The following is a 22,159-nucleotide window of genomic DNA, read 5'->3' as shown; positions in this document are numbered from 1 at the left end:
TGAACACAAATACCTGTACTTTCTACTTCTTACATGTTGAACTCAAATACCTGTACTTTCTACTTCTTACATGTTGAACACAAATACCTGTACTTTCTACTTCTTACATGTTGAACTCAAATACCTGTACTTTCTACTTCTCTACATGTTGAACTCAAATACCTGTACTTTCTACTTCTTACATGTTGAACATCAAATACCTGTACTTTCTACTTCTTACATGTTGAACTCAAATACCTGTACTTTCTACTTCTCACATGTTGAACTCAAATACCTGTACTTTCTACTTCTTACATGTTGAACTCAAATACCTGTACTTTCTACTTCTTACATGTTGAACCCAAATACCTGTACTTTCTACTTCTTACATGTTGAACCCTAATACCTGTACTTTCTACTTCTTACATGTTGAACACAAATACCTGTACTTTCTACTTCTTACATGTTGAACCCAAATACCTGTACTTTCTACTTCTTACATGTTGAACACAAATACCTGTACTTTCTACTTCTTACATGTTGAACTCAAATACCTGTACTTTCTACTTCTTACATGTTGAACACAAATACCTGTACTTTCTACTTCTTACATGTTGAACCAAAATACCTGTACTTCTACTTCTTACATGTTGAACTCCAAATACCTGTACTTTCTACTTCTTACATGTTGAACCCAAATACCTGTACTTTCTACTTCTTACATGTTGAACCACAAATACCTGTACTTTCTACTTCTCACATGTTGAACACAAATACCTGTACTTTCTACTTCTCACATGTTGAACACAAATACCTGTACTTTCTACTTCTTACATGTTGAACACAAATACCTGTACTTTCTACTTCTCACATGTTGAACACAAATACCTGTACTTTCTACTTCTCACATGTTGAACACAAATACCTGTACTTTCTACTTCTCACATGTTGAACACAAATACCTGTACTTTCTACTTCTTACATGTTGAACTCAAATACCTGTACTTTCTACTTCTTACATGTTGAACTCAAATACCTGTACTTTCTACTTCTCACATGTTGAACTCAAATACCTGTACTTTCTACTTCTTACATGTTGAACTCAAATACCTATACCTTCTACTTCTTACATGTTGAACACAAATACCTGTACTTTCTACTTCTTACATGTTGAACACAAATACCTGTACTTTCTACTTCTTACATGTTGAACCCTAATACCTGTACTTTCTACTTCTTACATGTTGAACACAAATACCTGTACTTTCTACTTCTTACATGTTGAACTCAAATACCTGTACTTTCTACTTCTTACATGTTGAACTCAAATACCTGTACCTTTCTACTTCTTACATGTTGAACCCAAATACCTGTACTTTCTACTTCTTACATGTTGAACACAAATACCTGTACTTTCTACTTCTTACATGTTGAACCCTAATACCTGTACTTTCTACTTCTTACATGTTGAACACAAATACCTGTACTTTCTACTTCTTACATGTTGAACTCAAATACCTGTACTTTCTACTTCTTACATGTTGAACACAATACCTGTACTTTCTACTTCTTACATGTTGAACACAAATACCTGTACTTTCTACTTCTTACATGTTGAACACAAATACCTGTACTTTCTACTTCTTACATGTTGAACTCAAATACTTGTACTTTCTACTTCTTACATGTTGAACCCAAATACCTGTACTTTCTACTTCTTACATGTTGAACACAAATACCTGTACTTTCTACTTCTTACATGTTGAACCCTAATACCTGTACTTTCTACTTCTTACATGTTGAACACAAATACCTCGTACTTTCTACTTCTTACATGTTGAACCTCAAATACCTGTACTTTCTACTTCTTACATGTTGAACACAATACCTGTACTTTCTACTTCTCACATGTTGAACACAAATACCTGTACTTTCTACTTCTTACATGTTGAACACAAATACCTGTAACTTTCTACTTCTTACATGTTGAACCAAATACCTGTACTTTCTACTTTCTTACATGTTGAACCCAAAATACCTGTACTTTCTACTTCTTACATGTGAACCCAAATACCTGTACTTTCTACTTCTCACATGTTGAACACAAATACCTGTACTTTCTACTTCTCTACATGTTGAACACAAATACCTGTACTTTCTACTTCTTACATGTTGAACACAAATACCTGTACTTTCTACTTCTTCACATGTTGAACCTCAAATACCTGTACTTTCTACTTCTCACATGTTGAACACAAATACCTGTACTTTCTACTTCTCACATGTTGAACACAAATACCTGTACTTCTACTTCTTACATGTTGAACTCAAATACCTGTACTTTCTACTTCTTACATGTTGAACACAAATACCTGTACTTTCTACTTCTTACATGTTGAACTCAAATACCTGTACTTTCTACTTCTTACATGTTGAACCCAAATACCTGTACTTTCTACTTCTTACATGTTGAACTCAAATACCTGTACTTTCTACTTCTTACATGTTGAACACAAATACCTGTACTTTCTACTTCTCACATGTTGAACTCAAATACCTGTACTTTCTACTTCTTACATGTTGAACACAAATACCTGTACTTTCTACTTCTTACATGTTGAACACAAATACCTGTACTTTCTACTTCTTACATGTTGAACACAAATACCTGTACTTTCTACTTCTCACATGTTGAACACAAATACCTGTACTTTCTACTTCTCTACATGTTGAACACAAATACCTGTACTTTCTACTTCTCACATGTTGAACACAAATACCTGTACTTTCTACTTCTTACATGTTGAACTCAAATACCTGTACTTTCTACTTCTTACATGTTGAACACAAATACCTGTACTTTCTACTTCTTACATGTTGAACACAAATACCTGTACTTTCTACTTCTTACATGTTGAACTCAAATACCTGTACTTTCTACTTCTTACATGTTGAACTCAAATACCTGTACTTTCTACTTCTTACATGTTGAACCCAAATACCTGTACTTTCTACTTCTTACATGTTGAACCTCAAATACCTGTACTTTCTACTTCTTACATGTTGAACCAAATACCTGTACTTTCTACTTCTTACATGTTGAACCCAAATACCTGTACTTTCTACTTCTTACATGTTGAACACAAATACCTGTACTTTCTACTTCTTACATGTTGAACCCTAATACCTGTACTTTCTACTTCTTACATGTTGAACACAAATACCTGTACTTTCTACTTCTTACATGTTGAACTCAAATACCTGTACTTTCTACTTCTTACATGTTGAACACAAATACCTGTACTTTCTACTTCTTACATGTTGAACTCAAATACCTGTACTTTCTACTTCTTACATGTTGAACTCAAATACCTGTACTTTCTACTTCTACATGTTGAACTCAAATACCTGTACTTTCTACTTCTTACATGTTGAACTCAAATACCTGTACTTTCTACTTCTCACATGTTGAACACAAATACCTGTACTTTCTACTTCTTACATGTTGAACCCAAATACCTGTACTTCTACTTCTTACATGTTGAACTCAAATACCTGTACTTTCTACTTCTCACATGTTGAACACAAATACCTGTACCTTTCTACTTCTTACATGTTGAACACAAATACCTGTACTTTCTACTTCTTACATGTTGAACCTAATACCTGTACTTTCTACTTCTACATGTTGAACACAAATACCTGTACTTTCTACTTCTTACATGTTGAACACAAATACCTGTACTTTCTACTTCTTACATGTTGAACACAAATACCTGTACTTTCTACTTCTTACATGTTGAACCTAATACCTGTACTTTCTACTTCTTACATGTTGAACACAAATACCTGTACTTTCTACTTCTTACATGTTGAACACAAATACCTGTACTTTCTACTTCTTACATGTTGAACACAAATACCTGTACTTTCTACTTCTTACATGTTGAACTCAAATACCTGTACTTTCTACTTCTCACATGTTGAACTCAAATACCTGTACTTTCTACTTCTCACATGTTGAACTCAAATACCTGTACTTCCTACTTCTTACATGTTGAACTCAAATACCTGTACTTTCTACTTCTCACATGTTGAACACAAATACCTGTACTTTCTACTTCTTACATGTTGAACTCAAATACCTGTACTTTCTACTTCTTACATGTTGAACACAAATACCTGTACTTTCTACTTCTTACATGTTGAACTCAAATACCTGTACTTTCTACTTCTCACATGTTGAACTCAAATACCTGTACTTCCTACTTCTTACATGTTGAACTCAAATACCTGTACTTTCTACTTCTCACATGTTGAACACAAATACCTGTACTTTCTACTTCTTACATGTTGAACTCAAATACCTGTACTTTCTACTTCTTACATGTTGAACCCAAATACCTGTACTTTCTACTTCTTACATGTTGAACTCAAATACCTGTACTTTCTACTTCTCACATGTTGAACACAAATACCTGTACTTTCTACTTCTTACATGTTGAACTCAAATACCTGTACTTTCTACTTCTTACATGTTGAACACAAATACCTGTACTTTCTACTTCTTACATGTTGAACTCAAATACCTGTACTTTCTACTTCTTACATGTTGAACTCAAATACCTGTACTTTCTACTTCTTACATGTTGAACTCAAATACCTGTACTTTCTACTTCTGACATGTTGAACTCAAATACCTGTACTTTCTACTTCTCACATGTTGAACTCAAATACCTGTACTTTCTACTTCTTACATGTTGAACTCAAATACCTGTACTTTCTACTTCTTACATGTTGAACTCAAATACCTGTACTTTCTACATGTTGAACTCAAATACCTGTACTTTCTACTTCTCACATGTTGAACACAAATACCTGTACTTTCTACTTCTTACATGTTGAACTCAAATACCTGTACTTTCTACTTCTTACATGTTGAACACAAATACCTGTACTTTCTACTTCTTACATGTTGAACTCAAATACCTGTACTTTCTACTTCTTACATGTTGAACTCAAATACCTGTACTTCCTACTTCTTACATGTTGAACTCAAATACCTGTACTTTCTACTTCTTACATGTTGAACACAAATACCTGTACTTTCTACTTCTTACATGTTGAACACAAATACCTGTACTTTCTACTTCTTACATGTTGAACTCAAATACCTGTACTTTCTACTTCTTACATGTTGAACTCAAATACCTGTACTTCCTACTTCTTACATGTTGAACTCAAATACCTGTACTTTCTACTTCTCACATGTTGAACACAAATACCTGTACTTTCTACTTCTTACATGTTGAACTCAAATACCTGTACTTTCTACTTCTTACATGTTGAACACAAATACCTGTACTTTCTACTTCTTACATGTTGAACACAAATACCTGTACTTTCTACTTCTTACATGTTGAACACAAATACCTGTACTTTCTACTTCTCACATGTTGAACTCAAATACCTGTACTTTCTACTTCTTACATGTTGAACCCAAATACCTGTACTTTCTACTTCTTACATGTTGAACTCAAATACCTGTACTTTCTACTTCTCACATGTTGAACACAAATACCTGTACTTTCTACTTCTTACATGTTGAACTCAAATACCTGTACTTTCTACTTCTACATGTTGAACACAAATACCTGTACTTTCTACTTCTTACATGTTGAACTCAAATACCTGTACTTTCTACTTCTTACATGTTGAACTCAAATACCTGTACTTTCTACTTCTTACATGTTGAACCCTAATACCTGTACTTTCTACTTCTTACATGTTGAACACAAATACCTGTACTTTCTACTCCTTACATGTTGAACTCAAATACCTGTACTTTCTACTTCTTACATGTTGAACCCTAATACCTGTACTTTCTACTTCTTACATGTTGAACACAAATACCTGTACTTTCTACTTCTTACATGTTGAACTCAAATACCTGTACTTTATACTTCTTACATGTTGAACTCAAATACCTGTACTTTCTACTTCTCACATGTTGAACTCAAATACCTGTACTTTCTACTTCTCACATGTTGAACTCAAATACCTGTACTTTCTACTTCTTACATGTTGAACTCAAATACCTGTACTTTCTACTTCTCACATGTTGAACTCAAATACCTGTACTTTCTACTTCTCACATGTTGAACTCAAATACCTGTACTTTCTACTTCTTACATGTTGAACTCAAATACCTGTACTTTCTACTTCTCACATGTTGAACCCAAATACCTGTACTTTCTACTTCTCACATGTTGAACACAAATACCTATACTTTCTACTTCTCTCATTTCCCAAACAGCTGGTTCCTTTAGTCTGAATGTGTGTTGGTGCGTGATCATTATTCTTTAGAGTCACTGCGTGCCTATTGATTTGAACACGATCCGTGTATCCATCACTTCCTGGTCTTCTCTAAAGAAGAGGGACCAATGGAAACGTCGTCATGTTGCCGTTGTTCAGCATGGAAACATTCATTAGCTAACAACGACATTATTGTTCTGTTAATATAAAGGGAGGTCAGGTACTCTTTAAAACAGCTGCTAGCTATGGGTACTTTTTACTGAAGTACACTTCAAAGCCCTCTTTACTTTCACTTGAGTAAAGAAGTTTAGTCAGTACTTCTACTTTCACCAGAGTATTTTTAAACACGAGTATCTGTACTTCTACTTGAGTAAAGGATGTGTGTGCTTTTGCCATCTCTGCCAAAGACACATCTATAAAAAGACTGCCACTGTTATTGGAAGTGAATCAAAGCGAGACCCACCCTGTTCCCCCACTCGGTGTAGAACCAGCTTTTGGCGCAGGACCCCGTGTCGCAGTTCTCCACATCGAACGGCCTCAGATTCATGTTGCACTCCTCGTCGGGAACAAAGTCGCCCACGTTGCTGACGCAGCGAACCTCTCGTGACCTCTGACCCAGACCGCAGGGCACCGAGCACTGAGAGACACAGGACACAGGGTCAGCACTGAGAGACACAGGACACAGGGTCAGCACTGAGAGACACAGGACACAGGTCAGCACTGAGAGACACAGGACACAGGTCAGCACTGAGAGACACAGGACACAGGTCAGCACTGAGAGACACAGGACACAGGTCAGCACTGAGAGACACAGGACACAGGTCAGCACTGAGAGACACAGGACACAGAGTCAGCACTGAGAGACACAGGACACAGAGTCAGCACTGAGAGACACAGGACACAGGTCAGCACTGAGAGACACAGGACACAGAGTCAGCACTGAGAGACACAGGACACAGGTCAGCACTGAGAGACACAGGACACAGAGTCAGCACTGAGAGACACAGGACACAGAGTCAGCACTGAGAGACACAGGACACAGAGTCAGCACTGAGAGACACAGGACACAGAGTCAGCACTGAGAGACACAGGACACAGAGTCAGCACTGAGAGACACAGGACACAGAGTCAGCACTGAGAGACACAGGACACAGGTCAGCACTGAGAGACACAGGACACAGGTCAGCACTGAGAGACACAGGACACAGAGTCAGCACTGAGAGACACAGGTCAGCACTGAGAGACACAGGACACAGAGTCAGCACTGAGAGACACAGGACACAGGTCAGCACTGAGAGACACAGGACACAGAGTCAGCACTGTGGAGGGATGTGACTGCCGCTCTTTATTAAATGCAACTTCTTTAAAGGTCACCTATTATGCAAAATCCACTTGTTCATGTCTCTTCTACATCAACATGTGGGGAGGGGCTCCTTATTTTCATCCTAAAGTAACAGACTTTGGAAACAGGGCTGAAACAGAGGGGATTATGGGTAATGCTGCAATGATCTGTTGGTGTTTCAGCCAATCAGAGACAGGCTCTGTATATATCTGATGAAAAAGAGTATAATAGGACCTTTAAGATATAAATAAGCGCAGAAGTAAAAATTAAAAATATATATTAGTGATAGGAAGTAATTGCAATGAACTGTAATGTAAACAATATGTACGCGTAAGGAGAAGTGATGAATATAGATCTGTAAACAGGTATACGACAGTCAGTAGAAGCCCGTCTCACCGCGCTCCACTCCGAGCGGACCTGCCACTCGCTGCAGATCTTCAGCTGGCAAGCTGCTGGTGATCTCCGGTCGCTCCAAGTGTTCGCAGCGGCCCGTGTGAACGTTCAGGGTGCGGTTGGCGTAAATCTGCCGACACAAAACCTGCCGGTGCTGCATGCCCAGCCCGCACGTCGTGCTGCACTCGGACCACTCCCCGATGTCCCAGCTGGCTCGGGGAGGAAGGAAGCCACACGAGCAGACATGTAGAGCCATTACTAAATAACATCAGTGTGTTTTTCCTTTGAGTGAACTTGCTCTTTGAGTCGGATTCAGAATCTGATTCTGTCATCAGTAGTTTATTTTCTGTTATGTTTAGTAGTCAGTCTCTCAGCTTCCTGTTTTACTCGGTGTGAACCAATGGAACGTCGTCATGGTGCCGTTGTTCAGCATGGAAACATTCATTAGCTAACAACGACATTATTGTTCTATTAATATAAAGGGAGGTCAGGTACTCTTTAAAACAGCTGCTAGTTATGGGACTTTTTACTGAAGGTACATTTCAAAGCCTCTTTACTTAAATTTAGTCAGTACTTTCACCAGAGTATTTTTAAACACGAGTATCTGTACTTCTACTTGAGTAAAGGATGTGTGTACTTTTGCCATCTATGGTTAGGAGTGTGTGAGGAGTGTGTGAGGAGAGTGTGTGAGGAGTGTGAGGAGAGTGTGTGAGGAGAGTGTGTGAGGAGTGTGTGAGGAGAGTGTGTGAGGAGTGCGTGTGAGGAGAGTGTGTGAGGAGTGTGTGTGAGGAGAGTATGTGAGCAGAGTGTGTGAGGAGAGTGTGTGAGCAGTGTGTGTGAGCAGAGTGTGTGAGTGTGTGTGTGTGTGTGTGTGTGTGTGTGTGGTGTGGTGTGTGTGTTGTGTGTGTGTGTGTGTGTGTGTGTGTGTGTGTGTGTGTGTGTGTGTGTGTGTGTGTGTGTGTGTGTGTGTGTTGTGTGTGTTGTGTGTGTGTGTGTGTGTGTGTGTGTGTGGTGTCCTCACCATGCGGGGCAGGGCTGCAGGCTGCAGGCCTCTTGCTGAGGAGCGGTTGCTGCTGCTCTCACACAGCGCCTCGGACACCTGGCGCTGGTTCTGCCGGGGCCACGCAAGCGGAAGCTGGAGGATCTGAAACCCCTGGAACAGAAACAGTTTGATCACTCGACGTCTTGCTTTGAAAACAAAGAGCAAAGAAAAACCCATCATGCCGTTCTTCCAACTATGGCGTGTTCATTAGCTTTAAGTTGGAAACACACTACGAATAAAGCACGTCGTATTCTATTGCCTTTAAACATCAAGTAGATGTTTTCAAGAGGAGGCTCCAATTTATATTTCCCAGTCGGAAAGGCATGTTTCCAATTATTCTGACAGGACTTGAACGCAGCACAAAAGCCAAATGTCATTTTTGATATATTTTGAACGGCGCCCGGGGAGCAGTGTAGGGAACGGTGCCTTGTTCAGGGACACCTCGGTAGCACTTGGTCTTGAACTGGTGACCTTCCAGTTGCCAAGCCGAGTCCCTATCGACTTCGCCACCACCGCCCCAAAAAATGATGAAAGGGAATCCCATTATTCGGAAGCCCTCTAAAACGTTATTGATTCTTCCTAGGACCCTTGCACTAAGTGTCTTTAAAACCTGACCAGATGTTTTTCCTTAATCAAGCGATCAACAAAGCACTTTGGTCATTTTAAAAATAAATAGAAATTGCGTGTGTTCCATGAAATCGTAACTGTTGTCATCCTCAGGTTTCTTTTATGAGGTCGGAGGAAATACTGACCGGTCCCACAGGAGGCGCTGCACTCTGTGGTTCCCGCCATCTTCCAGTTGTAGTCTCTGGGGCGTCTGGGCGGCTGCACAGCAGGAACCTGATTGTCTGGGAGGCGAGGAGGGTCCCGACCCCCCCCTGCTGGAGTGTAGTTTTCCTGGTGAGTGTTTCCGTGATTGTCGTATCCTCCCTGTCCATTCACAGCGTTCCCTAAGACACATGAGTTAGACGAGCAGTCGGACAATGCTTTAGTATCAAACCGTTAGCAGGGGGTACACGGGGGTCTTGGTACCTTCTGGTCTGTGGTTGGGTGGCTGAGGGTCCACTGGTTTCTCAGGGATGGTGTACTCGTAGTGAATACCAGGGTTTGGCTGCTGGAAGATCATCTGAGGAAGAACATCAGTTATAAAATGATATCCTTTACCTTCAAATATTCAAAGAGTTGTCGTAATTCAATAATGTGCGCCATAAAAAAAGGGATTATTTAATTACAAATCTTAGTTTCTTAGAACGAAGCGGAAATAATTGAAAAAATATCCACTTTAAATTCTGTGTTTGTTAGATCGAACGTTTCTTTAAAAAATGAGTTATTCAGCTTGAAAACAGCAAAAACAAATCAAAAACCAAAACAACCTTGTTGACTAATCATCTTGTGTCCTTTCACTCCAACACGTTTTCAGCTCGGAGCTGGAGCTGAACAGTACCGGTTTTTCCTGTTCACACCGCAGAGGCGCCGCCTCTCAGCTCCGGAATCCGGTTCACTTCCAGCTCCAAAAAATCGTCGGTCTAGAGGCAAGAGCTTCGGAGCTAAGAGGCGGTGTCGCTTATGTCTCTCTTACGGAGCGTCCGCACAGCAGCGTGCGTTGACGCTTGGAGGTGGGCGTGTCTGAAGCTTGGGGATTTTTTGCGAGCAACAACCAATCACATGAATGTCCCGCCCCCGGCATACAAAGCAATAGCAATGTTAAAACGAAGTAAACTGGATATAAAATCCCCAACAGGCGAAAACCTACCAGTTCCCCCCACTGTCTCTGCCTCCTCCCTCCATGCCTCGCTCCTCCGGTTTGTATCCCGGTAGATGAACAGAGACTGATCAAACAGCACTGGCCGCTATAAAGGATTTTCCCTCCATCTTTTGGAATATGAGGAAATGACCTGCGTAGTCTCTCCCAGCATACACGCGGTTTGATTGGCTAGCGCTTGTACTGGCAGATTTGCATAAACGGGATTTCATTGGCTGACGCTTCTACCGAGGCGCCAAAAGTTGAACATTGCTCAACTTTTGAAGCGAGCAACGCCAGCTACGCTCCACGTCGCTTCCCACAATGCAGTTCGGCTAAAAGTGACGTCACCCCATTCAAAGTGAACGGGCAGAAGCGCTGGAAGCTTCAACGCACGCCGCCGTGTGGACGGGCCGTCGAGGCGGGTTGAAGTAGATGCTGAAGACCAGAAAGAAGTCTTGCATTTCGCATGTGATGTTTTTAAAGTTCCAAGTAAAGTCGTCCCTTGTAAAGTCGTCCGATGCCTTCCATGTCGTTTCGTAAGAGGATAACCAAAGCGAACAGCGCTTCAATACAATCGGCCATTGTTGTTGTTGTCGATGTGAGGAATTTCCGCATTTTATGAAGCAGGCGCGTGAACGGTGACGTCATGACACAGCAGCGGCAGCTCTGGGCGGTGTGCACAGAGCGGGAGCAGGAGAGGGAAACCGGAGCTGAACCAGAAAGCTCCCGCTCGGAGCTAGACAGGGGAAAGCGCTGGCGTGAAAGCCGCATTACAGGCGGCAGTTTTTCTCTGTTGACGGAAGCTTTATTGTTTTGAAAATGCGCCTTCTTCTGAATGTCAAATGTATTCTCATATCTTGAGATGTTCACTTGTTAGGAGTGTCTTTGGCATCACTCCCTTCTCCGAGCTACATGCTGGGAACAAAGCATTACACCACTTGCAAACAGTGAGTGAGGGTCTTATGCATTAGCTCCTCTCTATTCTCCCGGGAAAGTCACAACAAGAACCGTGTTTGTTAAACTGCATTGCTATACCTTAATCCATGACGGATAATGACATGCATTTAAATAGAAATCATTCCACATGTAAGCTTGTGAGTGTAAAGATAAGAGAAGGAGAGTCAGTATTGTGACATCTGAAGGTCCGAGTTCATTTGTGACTTACATAAACGTCCAGGATCTCGTTCGTGGGCCCTTCAGCGAGGAAGGACTCCCCGGCGGTGCTTCTGATCTCGTTGGGCCGCCGGTATGTGAACATGGTTCCCGCTCCCTCATACTTCCCTGGCCGGTCGATCGCCCAGTTTCCATTAATGATGGATCGCCCCGATCGGCTGCGGAGAGCTGAGAGAAACAGAGATGGCAAAAGTAAACACCTGCTTTACTCAAGTAGAAGTACAGATACTCGTGTTTAAAAATACTCTGGTGAAAGTTGAAGTACTGACTAAACTTCTTAACTCAAGTGAAAGTAAAGAGGCTTTGAAGTGTACTTCAGTAGAAAGTACCCATAACTAGCAGCTGTCTTAAAGAGTACCTGACCTCCCTTTATATCAATAGAACAATAATGTCATTGTTAGCTAATGAATGTTTCCATGCTGAACAACGGCAACATGACAACGTTTCCATTGGTCCCTCTTCTTTAGAGAAGACCAGGAAGTGATGGATACACGGATCGTGTTCAGATCCATAGGCACGCAATGACTCTAAAGAATAATGATCACGCACCAACACACATTCAGACTAAAGGAACCAGCTGTTTGGGAAATGAGAGAAGTAGAAAGTACAGGTATTTGAGTTCAACATGTGAGAAGTAGAAAGTACAGGTATTTGAGTTCAACATGTGAGAAGTAGAAAGTACAGGTATTTGAGTTCAACATGTGAGAAGTAGAAAGTACAGGTATTTGAGTTCAACATGTGAGAAGTAGAAAGTACAGGTATTTGGGTTCAACATGTAAGAAGTAGAAAGTACAGGTATTTGTGTTCAACATGTAAGAAGTAGAAAGTACAGGTATTTGAGTTCAACATGTGAGAAGTAGAAAGTACAGGTATTTGAGTTCAACATGTGAGAAGTAGAAAGTACAGGTATTTGGGTTCAACATGTAAGAAGTAGAAAGTACAGGTATTTGAGTTCAACATGTGAGAAGTAGAAAGTACAGGTATTTGGGTTCAACATGTAAGAAGTAGAAAGTACAGGTATTTGAGTTCAACATGTAAGAAGTAGAAAGTACAGGTATTTGTGTTCAACATGTAAGAAGTAGAAAGTACAGGTATTTGTGTTCAACATGTAAGAAGTAGAAAGTACAGGTATTTGTGTTCAACATGTAAGAAGTAGAAAGTACAGGTATTTGAGTTCAACATGTAAGAAGTAGAAAGTACAGGTATTTGAGTTCAACATGTAAGAAGTAGAAAGTACAGGTATTTGGGTTCAACGTGTAAGAAGTAGAAAGTACAGGTATTTGGGTTCAACATGTAAGAAGTAGAAAGTACAGGTATTTGAGTTCAACATGTAAGAAGTAGAAAGTACAGGTATTTGAGTTCAACATGTAAGAAGTAGAAAGTACAGGTATTTGGGTTCAACGTGTAAGAAGTAGAAAGTACAGGTATTTGGGTTCAACATGTAAGAAGTAGAAAGTACAGGTATTTGGGTTCAACGTGTAAGAAGTAGAAAGTACAGGTATTTGGGTTCAACATGTAAGAAGTAGAAAGTACAGGTATTTGAGTTCAACGTGTAAGAAGTAGAAAGTACAGGTATTTGGGTTCAACATGTGAGAAGTAGAAAGTACAGGTATTTGAGTTCAACATGTAAGAAGTAGAAAGTACAGGTATTTGGGTTCAACATGTAAGAAGTAGAAAGTACAGGTATTTGAGTTTCAACGTGTAAGAAGTAGAAAGTACAGGTATTTGGGTTCAACATGTAAGAAGTAGAAAGTACAGGTATTTGAGTTCAACATGTAAGAAGTAGAAAGTACAGGTATTTGGGTTCAACATGTAAGAAGTAGAAAGTACAGGTATTTGAGTTCAACGTGTAAGAAGTAGAAAGTACAGGTATTTGGGTTCAACATGTAAGAAGTAGAAAGTACAGGTATTTGAGTTCAACATGTAAGAAGTAGAAAGTACAGGTATTTGAGTTCAACATGTAAGAAGTAGAAAGTACAGGTATTTGAGTTCAACATGTAAGAAGTAGAAAGTACAGGTATTTGTGTTCAACATGAGAGAAGTAGAAAGTACAGGTATTTGTGTTCAACATGTAAGAAGTAGAAAGTACAGGTATTTGTGTGTTCAACATGTAAGAAGTAGAAAGTACAGGTATTTGTGTTCAACATGTAAGAAGTAGAAAGTACAGGTATTTGAGTTCAACATGTAAGAAGTAGAAAGTACAGGTATTTGAGTTCAACATGTAAGAAGTAGAAAGTACAGGTATTTGGGTTCAACGTGTAAGAAGTAGAAAGTACAGGTATTTGGGTTCAACATGTAAGAAGTAGAAAGTACAGGTATTTGAGTTCAACATGTAAGAAGTAGAAAGTACAGGTATTTGTGTTCAACATGTAAGAAGTAGAAAGTACAGGTATTTGTGTTCAACATGTCAGAAGTAGAAAGTACAGGTATTTGAGTTCAACATGTAAGAAGTAGAAAGTACAGGTATTTGAGTTCAACATGTAAGAAGTAGAAAGTACAGGTATTTGAGTTCAACATGTAAGAAGTAGAAAGTACAGGTATTTGGGTTCAACATGTAAGAAGTAGAAAGTACAGGTATTTGAGTTCAACATGTAAGAAGTAGAAAGTACAGGTATTTGAGTTCAACGTGTAAGAAGTAGAAAGTACAGGTATTTGAGTTCAACATGTAAGAAGTAGAAAGTACAGGTATTTGGGTTCAACGTGTAAGAAGTAGAAAGTACAGGTATTTGGGTTCAACATGTAAGAAGTAGAAAGTACAGGTATTTGGGTTCAAACGTGTAAGAAGTAGAAAGTACAGGTATTTGGGTTCAACATGTAAGAAGTAGAAAGTACAGGTATTTGAGTTCAACGTGTAAGAAGTAGAAAGTACAGGTATTTGGGTTCAACATGTGAGAAGTAGAAAGTACAGGTATTTGAGTTCAACATGTAAGAAGTAGAAAGTACAGGTATTTGGGTTCAACATGTAAGAAGTAGAAAGTACAGGTATTTGAGTTCAACGTGTAAGAAGTAGAAAGTACAGGTATTTGGGTTCAACATGTAAGAAGTAGAAAGTACAGGTATTTGAGTTCAACATGTAAGAAGTAGAAAGTACAGGTATTTGGGTTCAACATGTAAGAAGTAGAAAGTACAGGTATTTGAGTTCAACGTGTAAGAAGTAGAAAGTACAGGTATTTGGGTTCACATGTAAGAAGTAGAAAGTACAGGTATTTGGAGTTCAACATGTAAGAAGTAGAAAGTACAGGTATTTGAGTTCAACATGTAGAAGTAGAAAGTACAGGTATTTGAGTTCAACATGTAAGAAGTAGAAAGTACAGGTATTTGAGTTCAACATGGTAAGTAGAAAGTACAGGTATTTGTGTTTCAACATGAGAGAAGTAGAAAGTACAGGTATTTGTGTTCAACATGTAAGAAGTAGAAAGTACAGGTATTTGTGTTCAACATGTAAGAAGTAGAAAGTACAGGTATTTGTGTTCAACATGTAAGAAGTAGAAAGTACAGGTATTTGAGTTCAACATGTAAGAAGTAGAAAGTACAGGTATTTGAGTTCAACATGTAAGAAGTAGAAAGTACAGGTATTTGGGTTCAACGTGTAAGAAGTAGAAAGTACAGGTATTTGGGTTCAACATGTAAGAAGTAGAAAGTACAGGTATTTGAGTTCAACATGTAAGAAGTAGAAAGTACAGGTATTTGTGTTCAACATGTAAGAAGTAGAAAGTACAGGTATTTGTGTTCAACATGTCAGAAGTAGAAAGTACAGGTATTTGAGTTCAACATGTAAGAAGTAGAAAGTACAGGTATTTGAGTTCAACATGTAAGAAGTAGAAAGTACAGGTATTTGAGTTCAACATGTAAGAAGTAGAAAGTACAGGTATTTGGGTTCAACATGTAAGAAGTAGAAAGTACAGGTATTTGAGTTCAACATGTAAGAAGTAGAAAGTACAGGTATTTGAGTTCAACATGTAACAAGTAGAAAGTACAGGTATTTGGGTTCAACATGTAAGAAGTAGAAAGTACAGGTATTTGAGTTCAACGTGTAAGAAGTAGAAAGTACAGGTATTTGGGTTCAAACATGTAAGAAGTAGAAAGTACAGGTATTTGAGTTCAACATGTAAGAAGTAGAAAGTACAGGTATTTGGGTTCAACATGTAAGAAGTAGAAAGTACAGGTATTTGAGTTCAACGTGTAAGAAGTAGAAAGTACAGGTATTTGAGTTCAACGTGTAAGAAGTAGAAAGTACAGGTATTTGGGTTCAACATGTGAGAAGTAGAAAGTACAGGTATTTGAGTTCAACATGTGAGAAGTAGAAAGTACAGGTATTTGAGTTCAACGTGTAAGAAGTAGAAAGTACAGGTATTTGAGTTCAACATGTAAGAAGTAGAAAGTACAGGTATTTGAGTTCAACATGTAAGAAGTAGAAAGTACAGGTATTTGAGTTCAACATGTAAGAAGTAGAAAGTACAGGTATTTGTGTTCAACATGTAAGAAGCCAAAGTAAAAAGTCGTCAGAAAAATAAGTAGTGGAGTAAAGTACTGATACCAGAAACATGTACTTAAGTACAGTCACAAAGTATTTGTACTCCACTACTCCCCACCTCTGGAGAGAAACCACACATCACCCCGACAGCCCTGAGCTCTAATGAAGAGGGAAATACCCACAAAGCCACTTCCACATAATTATCGTTTAACGTAAAACCATCGATGAGAAGCAGGTAAAACATGATACGGTCATTCTGCACCCAAATTAGTAACAGAATAAATGCTCGCTCGTGCACTTTTAAAGAAATGTCCTGTTTGTGCTGGCATGCAAATCCTGAAACAAAATCCCCTTTTTCCACCGATGTAATGGATTAAGGACAAGGCGCCATTAGAAAAGCATTAGGAGTGTAACGTTAGACCGGCTTGTAAAGAAGTGTTTGGACAACTCGGAGCCCATTAGAGATGCACAGTGAGAACAGAGGCCTATTGAGGGGGAAGAGGGAGGAAACACTGTGGCTGCTGCTACTGCCATGTCTCCTACTCTAGTTTGCATTAGCACATGAATAACAATTAATGGAACAATTCTGACTGGAATGTTTGAAAAAAATATTAATTAATATGTTTGATTGTATCTCAAAAGTAATTATGAAGTATAATATCATGATCAAAGTACAGTATTTTAGGATGTATGTGAAGCGCTTTATTTCTGACATCACATTCTCCCTGGTCTGGTAGAGTTCATTTACACCAGGGCTGCACGATATATATCGCAATATGCGCGTTATACACATCGCGTGGACGTGTTCATCTTCTTTTTTTTTTCTTAGGACTTGCGATATTAAGTAGGCAAATTAACTCAAACACGTTATGTTACAATTACTTTGCTGCTTGCTACAAAAGGAAACCTTGCACTCTCATGTCGGGGGTACTTGAGTGAGTGACATGCAGGCTCTGTCAGCAAACCACCAATCACAATCACATCTCCAAAGCAGACGGACCCGGTGATTAAAGGTAGAAACACTGAAGTCGTTTCATGCGTTTCTCCAGGGCAGTTCGGCGCTGCTATCCGAGCTAGCTCAGCTTGTTGCTCTGATAACTTAAGATCCAGACGTCCGTGACTAAAATCCTTCATCCGGTTAAATATAGTTAAAAAAATACCAATTGTATGGCGTTAAAGTTCAAGAAAGGATGGTTTGCGGACAAAAAACAAAACGGTCTTTTCTTCAATTCCTGTATGTTTCCATATCCCAGAGGGAAAAAATCGCAATGTCAGTTTTTTCCAATATCGTGCAGCCCTAGTTTACACAGCTTTTTCAAACAAATCTACTTACACCTTCTCTTGCGTTTCGGGTCAAAAGTGGCCGAGTGACTTTGTTTTTCATCCAATCGCCTCAAGACCTCATGTTGTCCTCCACACTACGCCTCTGAACAAATGCAATTGATGATCACCACTTGCATTTAGGGATTTATTCAACAGTGAAACACCCAAGATGTTTTCAGTCAGAATTGACCACCATATGGAAATGAATGGGTTTGAGTGTATTATGTACAGCACACACACACACACACACACACACACACACACACACACACACAACACACACACACACACACACACACACACACACACCACACACACACACACACACACACACACACACACACACACACACACACACACACACACACACACACACACACACACACCACACACACACACACACACACACACACACACACACACACACACACACACACACACACACACACACACACACACACACACACACACACACACACACACACACACACACACACACACACACACACACACACACACACACACACACACACAGTTGTCTTATGCTTATGTCCCCCCACACCTTCCAGACAAAAGGAAGGTGTGGGGGGACGTAACTTACTCAAAGTTAGAATGTGAATATCATTGATGTGCAAATGTAGGCGTACTGTACGTGTGTGGCTGTTCACAGCTCTGTGTTCTTGTGTGTGTATGAATGGTAACATCAGATTAAAGAAAATCAGACCGATCTAATTAACTCACAAGCTACTGCTGCTGCCTGCACAGCTGGAAATGTGGAAATGTCAACGAATCACACACACTTATCATTTAATTATTTCTACCATTGCTTTCCGTTGACTTTGTCATTGCCAGATACATGTAGTGTGTAACATGCAGTGGACGGGGATTCCTCTTCCTTCTCCATGTGTTTTGAGCTGAGGCAGAACTCGGCATGGAAACTGTCACTTTCTATTACTCTCGACAAAAATGCAGAGTGAAGTAGGGCTGAGATAAGTCTTTCTGATTCGCGTTACTAACGGCTCAGACTGCTCGGCAACAGGGAGTAAAACAATGTGTGCTCACTTCAACTTATGCTCTCGGTGCTTTTGTTAGAAATGATTTTAACATGCTGCGGAGAAACTTGAAGACAGAGAGCAAGGAGAGGACAAGAATCCCCGACGGGTTTTTCTAAATTGCAGTTCACTTCGCCAACCCATGTTGAGTCGATTATCTGAATGTAAAATATATTCAGTATTGATACTTGGCGTCTAAGTCCTGACGTTATCGCTCCTTCAGAAGAAAACATTTCGCACAGCAGGGGGTGGAGACATATGACCAGAGGTGGGAAGTAGTGGAGTCCAAATACGTTGTTACTGTACTTAAGTACATGTTTCTGGTATCAGTACTTTACTTTTTACTTTTACTTCTTACATTCTTAACACAGATACCTGTACTTTCTGGTCTACTTACTTTTCATCTACTTCCTGCTCACTTTTACTTGAGCAAAAGATGTGTGTACTTTTACAAGCTCTGCATATTGAGGCGACACTCTCACAGATAGATGCTGGGGATGGCTTTTGAAATCGTACAGAGACAGAATAATACTAAAGTGATGACAGCTCTCGGGTGAGAGAACCTCTTAAAGCGACACGGCTATTTATCAACGTAGATTGTGTTGGTAATAGTTTTGAGAGAAGGAGGTACCCGTCTTAGCTATAAAGACCTTTTTGACAGCATATCATATGTATTGGCGCCTTGTGCACCTCAAGTGAAGTGCCAATACGTTTGTATAATTAGTTTGAGAAAAGGCAGAGCTCTATACGGCAGAAATCTCCATAGTTAGTATTCATTTATCATTTACAGCATGAGGTTGTGTCGTGTGCTTTCATCGATTCATTATGAGCATGTGGCGAGACACTACAGGTGAATTGGGTAATTGTTTTAACTTAAATATATCAGCAAGACATGTCTCCAGTTAATTACTTACATTAAGACAATTGTTTTTTGTATTACAAGTTTTCTGAAAGAACATGTTTAAATATGCAAATGAGCCATTATTTAATTAAATATGCGCATATTTTAAACATTTCAGGAACACAAACCTGAACTTTGGATAAAGCCAGGTTCAACATTCCTGTTTCCTTTTGTAGTCATATTAGAATCTAAAGTTTCTACAGAAGGGATTTTGGATATCTCTTTGTGTCACTCCATAAATCAGAAAATACTGTCAACAGCCGTAAAATATCTATTTTCGACGTGATTTTAGGTATAACATAGGGCTGCTCAATTAATCGTATTTTAATCGCGATTACGATTATGGCTTGCAACGATTACGAAAACAACGTAATCGAAATAAAACGATTATTTTTTCATTATTATTATTATTTTTTTTTTTTTTTTTTTTATTGGTTCAGGGTAATCAACTGTTAAAAATATACTGTTCACATTTTTTTTTTCTCCAATAAATTGATGTTTTCAAAGTAAATGGATAATCGTTTTTAATAATCGTGATATCAATTATTGACCCAAATAAGATTATGATTTTTGCAATAATCGAGCAGCCCTAGTATAACATGTATAATTCAGGCTATGAATGATGTATGAACAAACCCCTCTGGAGATCTGCTGCAGCCTAGAGATGTGGCTGAAGTGAAAAGTCTTTAGACCTTGATTTGTTGGCAGCGACAATCGCTTGGTTTTTACGTTCATTTAGGAAATAATTTAGTCGACATTTAGTAAGTTAACTGAATGGAATAAACAACCATCTTTTACATTTTTCAAAGCATCCAGTCAGCCCTTTTGTCCAGTCTATTCATCAGTCACTCAGTTCACGACATACTGAATCTTAATAAATGAATAAGTGTTGTTCCCACCTAGGTAGTTCCTGCTCTTCACCATCTCCGTCACGTTGATCTTGGTGGCTCCCTCGGGGATCTCCACTATCTTGTGGTAGCCGATCTTCGTTAAGCTGTGTTTGAAGACTCCAGAGACGAGCCTGCAGGTTGTGTTTTCTCCTCCACACACACCGCACCTGTCCATCACCTTTCCTGATCCCAGGTACTCATCGCAGCCCAGACCCTGAGACACAAAGGAGAAGCAGTTTAAACGAAGAAGTGTGGAGGAAAACAGCTCGTGTCTTTGGTCAAATACAAAGAGCTAGGTGTACAAGAGTACGTTAACAAAGCCAAGCCACCTGCAACTACTCACATCATTAACGGCAATAATATAATAACTAATTAGCAGGAGTTATGTTACTTTCCAGAAGGCATCGTTTTTATGAGACATGAGTCTTTGAATTGTTTCCGTCATTTATTTCTAAATCTCCTTAGGGTGTGAGTTTTCTGTGTCACATTGGTGGTAATAAATTACAGGAAACCTGGGCGCTGCAAAAATAGAACGGTTAACATCAGCAGTCCATAAATTCACACAAACCAGCAGTAAAAGCAGCTCGACGTGCAAACAGGTGGAGGAGCTGGAACACGCACGCGCAGACACACACACACACACACACACACACACACACACACACACACACACACACACACACACACACACACACACACACACACACACACACACACACACACACACCAGCCAATCTCCAGGCATAGCTTCCATGTGTATTCCTGATTGAAGGTGACATATTCCTCCTTCTGTCTTGTCTTGTATATTTCCCTCAGCTTTGAGTACTGGGTTCCAACCGCATGTCACATATCAAAAGTGAAATACAGTCCATGCAAATTTACTTTTTTTTTGGCTTTTCCTGGTTGTCTAACAAGTGGGGCGGTTGTTTGGCCCTTCAGTCAACATGTAAAAGTGTCCTTGGGCAAGAAGCTGAAACTCAAATAGCTCTCGATGGCCACCAGGGCGTGAATATGTGTGAATGGGTGATCGGTATATAAGTAGAAGGGCTTTTAAAGGCCCTGACACACCTACCCGATTTTGGGAGTCAGAGGCCGTCAGAGGCAGTCGGGCATTCGCGGCGCCCTACTCAGGTTGGTGTGTCCCGCACCGTCGTTGCTTTACGGCACATTTTCACACCTCCCGCGGCCAATTCAACATGTTGCATCTGCCGCGGGAGGCCAAAGAAAGTCGGGACAAATAAATCACTCTGATTGGCTGTTGCCTCTTTTGAATGACGAATACACACTACTGTAAGGACAGTTATTGCCACTCGTCGACTGAAGTCTTTGCGGCGTGTTCGTAGGCGGGCGGCGTAGCGGACGTAAAAGTCAGGACGCCTTCGGTACGCGTTCTTTGGTCTCAGGTTGGTGTGTGGCGGCCTTAAGGGTTGCAAAGGGTACATCATCATTGGGCTGCTGAGCTTTATATGAAGCCATGTGGTAGCAAACCTTAGAGCAGTGCTTCTCAAAGTGTGGTCCGCGGACCACTGGT

At 39.8% G+C, this 22,159-nt stretch overlaps 1 protein-coding gene across 1 annotated transcript in view; it reads right to left on the bottom strand.

Annotated features, from left to right (window-relative positions):
* LOC117442748 (thrombospondin type-1 domain-containing protein 4-like) overlaps positions 1 to 22,159 on the bottom strand; it is a 95,286-nt gene that overhangs the window by 10,642 nt on the left and 62,485 nt on the right. Inside the window, 9 exon segments of the mRNA XM_034078700.1 lie at positions 6,758 to 6,931; positions 8,033 to 8,083; positions 8,085 to 8,238; positions 9,051 to 9,095; positions 9,097 to 9,217; positions 9,824 to 10,021; positions 10,104 to 10,197; positions 11,981 to 12,156; positions 20,638 to 20,842. Of these exon segments, the coding sequence (XP_033934591.1) occupies positions 6,758 to 6,931; positions 8,033 to 8,083; positions 8,085 to 8,238; positions 9,051 to 9,095; positions 9,097 to 9,217; positions 9,824 to 10,021; positions 10,104 to 10,197; positions 11,981 to 12,156; positions 20,638 to 20,842 (1,218 nt within the window).

This window comes from Pseudochaenichthys georgianus, chromosome 3, assembly GCF_902827115.2.
Source record: "Pseudochaenichthys georgianus chromosome 3, fPseGeo1.2, whole genome shotgun sequence".
Taxonomy (NCBI): Eukaryota; Metazoa; Chordata; class Actinopteri; order Perciformes; family Channichthyidae; genus Pseudochaenichthys; species Pseudochaenichthys georgianus.
Note: the sequence above shows the minus strand (reverse complement) of the source record. Positions and strands in the feature narration are given on the sequence as shown.